General features: G+C 31.8%; 2 protein-coding genes across 8 annotated transcripts in view; both read right to left on the bottom strand.

Moving 5' to 3' along the window:
- LOC112468485 (luciferin 4-monooxygenase-like) overlaps positions 1-1,945 on the bottom strand; it is a 4,805-nt gene extending 2,860 nt beyond the window's left edge. The window contains exons 1-3 of one of the 7 annotated variants that reach the window (XM_025037687.1): positions 1,124-1,945; positions 455-521; positions 205-354 (exon numbers count right to left, since the gene is read on the bottom strand). In XM_025037687.1, coding sequence (XP_024893455.1) covers positions 205-240 — 36 coding nt within the window. In that variant the 5' untranslated portion in view covers positions 241-354; positions 455-521; positions 1,124-1,945. Of the gene's footprint in view, positions 1-204 lie in introns of all 7 variants that reach the window. The other 6 variants (XM_025037681.1, XM_025037680.1, XM_025037682.1 and 3 more) reach the window with 6 other exon arrangements.
- Positions 1,946-2,088: 143 nt separating this feature from the next.
- The window catches only part of LOC112468483 (linear gramicidin synthase subunit C-like), a 33,034-nt gene continuing 27,549 nt past the window's right edge, over positions 2,089-7,573 (bottom strand). The window contains exons 10-17 of the mRNA XM_025037679.1: positions 6,157-6,243; positions 5,946-6,071; positions 5,388-5,595; positions 4,703-5,193; positions 3,978-4,155; positions 3,549-3,770; positions 2,550-2,779; positions 2,089-2,272 (exon numbers count right to left, since the gene is read on the bottom strand). Of these exons, the coding sequence (XP_024893447.1) occupies positions 2,114-2,272; positions 2,550-2,779; positions 3,549-3,770; positions 3,978-4,155; positions 4,703-5,193; positions 5,388-5,595; positions 5,946-6,071; positions 6,157-6,243 (1,701 nt within the window). The 3' untranslated portion in view covers positions 2,089-2,113. The remainder of the gene's footprint in view (positions 2,273-2,549; positions 2,780-3,548; positions 3,771-3,977; positions 4,156-4,702; positions 5,194-5,387; positions 5,596-5,945; positions 6,072-6,156; positions 6,244-7,573) is intronic.

Raw genomic sequence — 7,573 nt, 5'->3', positions numbered from 1 at the left:
GTTCGTAATCCCCTTTATATTCTTTGTTTTTTAAAAGCAAATGTTAACATTAAAAATATCTATGAATACAGAAATGTTAAAGATAGCAGATTTGCAAATAAATGAAATAATAATATAACAATAATGCAAAGATTTATTACGTGCAATAAAAATGAAAGCAAATTGTTAAATAAAGAATAAAAGTATAAATTATATATATTATACCTTGTTTTTAAGAGTCGTTGTGTTCGGTTCACACATTTTTAAAAATTATACAATGATTTTTATCGTATTTACTTTCACGACGACCAAATGATCACTGATGATTTGAGTTTATTCGTTTTTGTTTTATTATTTGTCTTGTCCACTTAAACACTTATATACATGGAAATGTATATAAACATGGGTTTTAGATTACGACTATCAGGCTTTTGTGTTGTAGATAAAAAGAAAGAAATATGATTGGAGTTGTTACCTGAAATTTGTCACGGGCGGGCAGACAACGTAGAATTTTAGAAGGAAGAGGTACTACATATAGGTCACTTTAAAGAAAATTACTATTGAATTTGGGATATATTTCTTGAAGAAAAATAGTTTCTGGAGGGAGTACAATGCATTAAAATCCACTTTACAATACTTGAAATATAGGATAATAGAGGGAAATCACAATGTGTATAATCCACTTGCGTAACACATGTATATGAAGAGAAGTCATCACGCTCGGAAACGAGTAATAGGACTGAGATAGAGGGAAATCACGTTATCAATGTCTTACTATCTCCTATTTTATATGCCGCGCGGTGTTATATCAGTACGTCCTTGCTTTTCCCGCGATTTCTTATCTCGCCGCCAATCATACGCCCAGGGGCCCGATTCTCTTTCGACAAACGTATGCGTAAACTCTGCTCTAACAGAAAAGCTGCAAGCTTATTGGCTAAAAACTGTGCGATAGCCAATCAATTTACAACCTTTTTGTTAGAGCAGAGTTTGCGTATGCGTTTCTCGTTAGAGAATCAGGCCTCAGGCTCGCTACCGCTCATTTGCCGCTCTACTCTGTGCCGTACTCTATACTCTATGCCGTACGCCCGATAAATCGCACGAATTCGTCTCTCTACCCTAACCTCTCATCTAGTCGTGTCTTTACCCCTTTGATTAATCCTCGCTCCTCGTGTTTCGCTATTTTCCTTCACTTTTATCGCTTCCTCCGCTATTTGCCTCCCCTCTCCCCCTATCCTACACTCAAAGCCTATCTGTGGCCGCAATCGCTAGCAATAAGCTACGTTCACTCTTCGCACCCACTCACATACGTCTACTAACCAGGTCCCCAATGTTACTATCTGTTTTTATCAATCTTGGATAGATATTTTTAGAAACATTTTTCATGAGATAAAGCTGATAAAGGAAAATGAGAGAGGCAATCGGAGCCACGCGCGGTAATTAATGCGTAATCAAAATATAGTTAATAAAATAAAATATATTAGTTAATACATATTCGGACGTTTCGACACTTTTTTTGTGTCATCTTCAGCGTGTAAACAAACTACCTCTCTCACTTTCCTTTATTTGATTTATTCAGGAGAGCCTATATATACTTATTGTTAGTTTATTATTTCTCATAAGGTTCTCTACAGTCTCTACACCGTAAAATTTTATAGAACGAGTAATTGTAAACATGCTTTTTATATATATAAAAGACGACGACAGAATGATATTCAAAGAAGGAAACGCATTAGTTTTAATATACGAGTAATACACTCAAAAAAGAATTGTGATTGAGAAGTTTGATTTTATAAATTGATGATGAAACTTGGTTGATTTTATAAATTCTTTGTAAAAGCAGCTAAAAGATAGTAAACTTTATGTATGTGTCTGATATATGAATCAAGTGCAATCAAATTTAATTTGATAATACTGGAAATAATCTTTGAGAGCTGGAGTGGGAAAAGAATAATCTATATTAAAATTTTAACTGATGTATTATAACAAAAATACTTATATTTATCTTTATCTTTACTTTTATTTTGTAAACATTTTTTATCGCTTACACACACACACACACACATTCTTTTAAAGATAGTTTATACTATACTCTATATCTATTTTTATCTTTGAATATATATAATATTTTTTCAATTTAATTGGCATAATTTTGTGCCAATAATTTTAATTGTTTTCTATCAATTTTTCCAGTACTAACACGTGGAAGCTTGTCCATAAATTTGATTCCTCCTACGAGCTTACAATAGTCTGGTAAATTTTTATTTACTAAATCATGCAATTCCTCTTCTGTTACCTAAAAGATAAATTGATATTCTATCAATCTTTCTACATTCTTTCAAATATTTAAGTAAAATGTTGGATACGATATATCTAAATTATCATTTTTGTTGTAATAATCTTGATGAAAAATTAAGAATTTTAATTATAAGTAGTAATATTTTGTTCTTATTATATATAAAATATATAATTATTTATATATTTTTAAGAAAGCTTTTTCTTTGGAGATTTATATATATTTATTAAGGAAAACAAAATTTTTTTAAATTAAATATCAGGCAATTATGATGTACCTCTTTTCCGATTACTTTCTGAATAAATGCCATCGGATGTTCTATATCCATTTCATTTGGTACTGGAACTACCACGGCACTGAGAACTGAAGAATGAGTTTCAAGTACACCCTCTATTTCCGCGGGTGATAATTTAATGCCCCCGTAATTAATAAAATCCGAATTTCTGCTGACAAAGTAAATTTCACCTTCCTCGTCGTAATATACTATATCTTCAGTATGCAGCCAGCCTATATGCGTAAATAAAACTTTATTTAGGTTACTTTAGATATATGAAATTTAATTTTTTTGATATTTTTTATATTACATGGCAATCTCATTATAACATAGAAACATATTTTTTATGGTAATAATTTATATCGAGCACGAAAAGTTGATCAAAATAATTGTTTTTATAGCTAAATGACAATGTAATAACAAAATATTAAGGGGATCCTAAAGCCGTCTGTAATACCGGCTTTTTTTCTTAGCACTAATCTTTTAATTGACTTTATAGAAATGCAAAATTCTTGTCTAGAATTAAAGTACGCATCAAAATCTAGGTCATGGTGGTCAAATTTATATCGAAAACAAAAAAAATTAATATTTTTGTTAATTTTTGGTATACGTGACGACAATATTTGCTTTGTACAAAAATTCCACGATAAATATCCACAAAATTAGACCGGCATGACCTAGGGACAACATTTAAGAACAATATCGTGCAATTAGATCTAAGATTGAAAACCTAGAAAAAAAGATTACTTTATATAACTTTTATATGTGCAAAAGCACATTCAGGTTGACAGGATAAGCAATATTGCGTGTGGCAAGAGATGGCGCAGTAATCGAACAAAGACAGATGCCTCTCGTTAGACAAGGACAGATATAGATATATGACAAGAAAACAGAATTAGAAATGTTGACATTACCGACGTCGAGGAAGTTCAGCCTTCACTTTAGGATCCCCTTAAAAGATATCGTCAAAGCAGATGTTATTTCATTTGTCTGAATACTAACCATTTGAATCAATAGCACTTTTAGTTTTTTCTGGATTTTTATGATAACCATTCATTATAAATTCCGATTTTATACAAAGTTCACCTCTCTCGTTAGGCCCTAAAACTTGGCCGGTTTTTTCGTCCACTATCTTTATTCGTATTCCCTTGGTCACAAAACCACAGGAACCTGGTTTACTATTTTTCGCTTGGCTCACGCACAATCCTCCGGCATCAGTCAAGCCTGAAGAAATATTCTCAGATGATTAAAAATATTCTAGAAGGAAAAATTGAATAATTTTATATAAAGATTTTGTATAGCTTGACGTAATAATATTTTATTTTAGTAAGCATCTTTTAAAATAATGACATAAAATATTTTTGTTTGCATGGAATCATATATCCATAGTATTCACGGGGCTCTATAATTTATCAATATAATTTATCTTACCATAACAATTTAATATTTGGGTATGAGGCAACATTTTCGCGATAGCTTCTTGTGTTTGTTTTGTAAGTAGCCCACCAGTTATAACGAGCTTTTTCAGAGACAACATAGGATATTTTTGTAAGATGTTGTATTTGAGTACACGGTTCGGAAATGAAATATCACATCCTAACCATGTTACCTGAGAATATGTATAAAAAATTAGTTACTAGAAAAAATGTTTTATTGACTAAGAAAATGAAAAATGCATATATTGTCGTTTAAATAGTTGCTTTTATTTAATAATAATAAGAAGAAGAAATTAATTTTTAAGTATGATGAATACAAGCAAATAGTAAGTAAATTAGTTTTAAACTTTGACGGCAGATAAAGAAATAAACAATATTTTGAATTGAAATAATATTTTAAAAAAGCAAAAAATTGGAAAAAGAGTTTTTAATAAAGTTTAATATTTATATATTAAGTTTTAAATACGTAACAAAAATTGATACTTAAAAAAATAATTTACGATATTAAACAATTATACTTTGTAATATTAATGAAAGATTGAATGATTTCTATTGTATGCATATTTCCATATTTAAAAATATGTACAATAAAGAATTTGAAATTGGATTCAATTTCGCGAAATATGTTAAGACATTGCTTAAAAGGCATTGTTTAGAATTAATATCAATTTGAATTATTACTCCATTATTTGAATTATTATACTTGTTTCTCAAGCTTACCCCATAATCCTGAACAACTTTGCATATTTGGGCATTGTCCATAGCTACTTCATTTGAAACAATAATCCATTTTGCGTTCGACATAATCAGTTCGAACAGCACAGTCAGTCCGTAGTGCCATCGTATCGTAGGTACAGTTAATGTTACTTCATTGATCATATGAATTTCTTCGATGGGTGTGATACTGTTGTAAAGGGACACATAAGACAGTTCAGTTCCTTTTGGCATACCCGTTGTACCGGAAGAAGCACAGATCATCGCTGTGTCATGAGGATTATCGACTACGGTGCAACGGAATTCATCGATCTCTGACGGGTTGACTCGATCTTGAAGAATATCCGTCAAAGACACGAATCCTGGTAAACTCCCGATAACTACGACTTTAACTTCTAGATTTTCTTCTTTTGCTGCTTCCACCAGATTCTCGACTGACTCTGCGTCCGCGAAAACCATTTTCGGGGACGTTAGCGACAGACAGTACCGCGCCGACACTAGAAAATGATGATACTTATAGTTAAATCATTAACGGTCACATTTTTGCCAATTATTATTTAAAGATCAGTTCAGCAATTGTATTTTCTATTAGAACGCAATATAAATTTTATAGTTTTATTGTAGCTAAATTATTGTAGTTGTATAAGTTATTTAGCCAGTCAATTATATATTTACATAAGCAATGACGTACTTTTCGATACTTTGTCATCCCACGGACATATTATCGCGGCAACATATAAACTTGCGAATACTGGTACGTAGGTGTCGATGTGATTGCCAGTCCATATGCCAATCTTATCACCTTTTTGGATACCGTGATTTCTTAACCAGAGGGCACATTTGATACTTCGTTCTTTCATTTCCGCGTAGGTACTCTCTTTTCCCGGAGCAATCTCTATCTAAATATTTCACAAAATTAAAAAAATGGAATTAGTTTTACATACATCGATTAAATCTATTTTTTATTCGACGTTATGTTATTCATAAAATATTCTTTTTTTCTTAATTTTTCTTAAATGTTTAAAGTTTATTGATCCCACACAATACTATATCTATATAAACTCCAATATAATCTATATAATCTCCAATTGATACGAAAAATTAGAAAGATTTGTTTACCTTTTTATTTATCACCTATATCATTTCCAAGTTTGCTTAGTTTTATTGAATCAAATAATTTTAATTGAAGCTTACAAAACTATGAACGCAATGGAGCCTAATCAATCATAAGATTTTCATGCGACGGTACCTGTCCGACAAAATCCGGCTTATTCCTCAATTTATCGAGAATCAGTTCTCCGATGTTCGTGCATCCTGGATGAGTTTCCTCCGCGCCAATCAATATATTATCCTCGATTCTGAACGACGGTACATACTGGAGAAAAGCGAGAGTATATCGTGATCATAATTTCACTGACGCAAATGTCACTCCGATCATTTTTACCATAACGCGTTCTTACCTGCTTGTTGGCTTTTTCGTTGGTTATCGTCATGTCTGTAGAGATTTCTTGGCAACTGTAATCGCAGCTTGGCACGTGGACAATATATTATCGCGTGGTATCGATGGCAGAATGCTTTTGTATCAGGCTATTATCAATATCCCACCACTATTTAATGTACAATCGAACCTGTAATCGAATTCTTGGTCAATCATAAATTAGCTAATTTGTGTTCACTTTAGCACAGCATAGGAAAATTATAAGCAAATTATTCTTTTAATAATGGAACGACACGTGGAATGATAATGTCTTTGTTACAGTTTGTACACTTTGTTACTCTTTTAAGTTGTTTTTTAAAATTATTTTTTGTCTTCGAAAAAAGATTAGAATAGTTTTGTTGCCATATATACATTACATTTTTCTTGTGGAATAAAACTATAATGTAATTTTTTAGACGAAAAATTTTTAAATATACCCAAGAATATTATATGGATAAAGTAAAGAAAATTAAAATTTTAGGGAAGTGTGAAATTTTAGAAAGCATCATAGTTATGGGGCATCTCTTATGAAAATACAAATATTAAATTACATATTTGAATTTACGCAGGCTAAAAACAATGCGTTTGTAACTATTATTAACCGGTTATTGCGATAAATATTACCACATGTCTCGGTAGTCGAATAGGTACGACGCCCTTCACGGAATGAGAGAGGTTCCAGGTTCGAATCCTGGCTGAGGTAATATTTTTCGCAATAAATTTATTACAGTTTTTAAAAAAATAATTAAATCGCGTCGATTTAATTCCGGGGAGGGAAGCTATTACTGTTTCAACGATAGCTGTGTTTGAAGTCGGACAAATAATCAGCGCGCAGTTTATCAAGTTAGAATAGATGTATAATATGTATATTATATGTGTACATTGTAATTCGTTATTTCTGTAACTATAATTAATTTCTTTACTTGCGCACCATCACGTACCGCGCCTGACTCGTATCGCCGTTTATTAATTTGTTGACAAATATTAAATATATTTATATGCATACAAGTATAAACAAGTAGCAAAGGCAAAAATTCTCTCTTATGTGTATCGTGTATCTTTATGTGAAATCGTGTATATATTCGTTTTACTTAAATTAAATTAAATTATTGCACACGCACATACACACACACACACACACACACACACACACACACACACACATTAATGTCAATTATCTTTTATAAATATCTAACTTTGAAACGCGCTCGTTCGCAAGAGATACGGGCCGCACCGAATTATTCGAAAATTTTTGTTCGGCGGCATAATAAATTTATGAGGTCGCAGGAATTCCCGTTCGGCGGTTTGCAAAATGCATTTGCGCCGGGCGATAAAAATACGCTTATCGAAACGGAGTTGCATTTGGGTGCTGCTGTATGCATCGCGCCGATTCGACGCCA

Source organism: Temnothorax curvispinosus, unplaced genomic scaffold (assembly GCF_003070985.1).
Source record: "Temnothorax curvispinosus isolate PA1 unplaced genomic scaffold, ASM307098v1 QBEX01018536.1, whole genome shotgun sequence".
Taxonomy (NCBI): domain Eukaryota; kingdom Metazoa; phylum Arthropoda; class Insecta; order Hymenoptera; family Formicidae; genus Temnothorax; species Temnothorax curvispinosus.
This window is presented reverse-complemented; position numbering and strand designations above follow the sequence as displayed.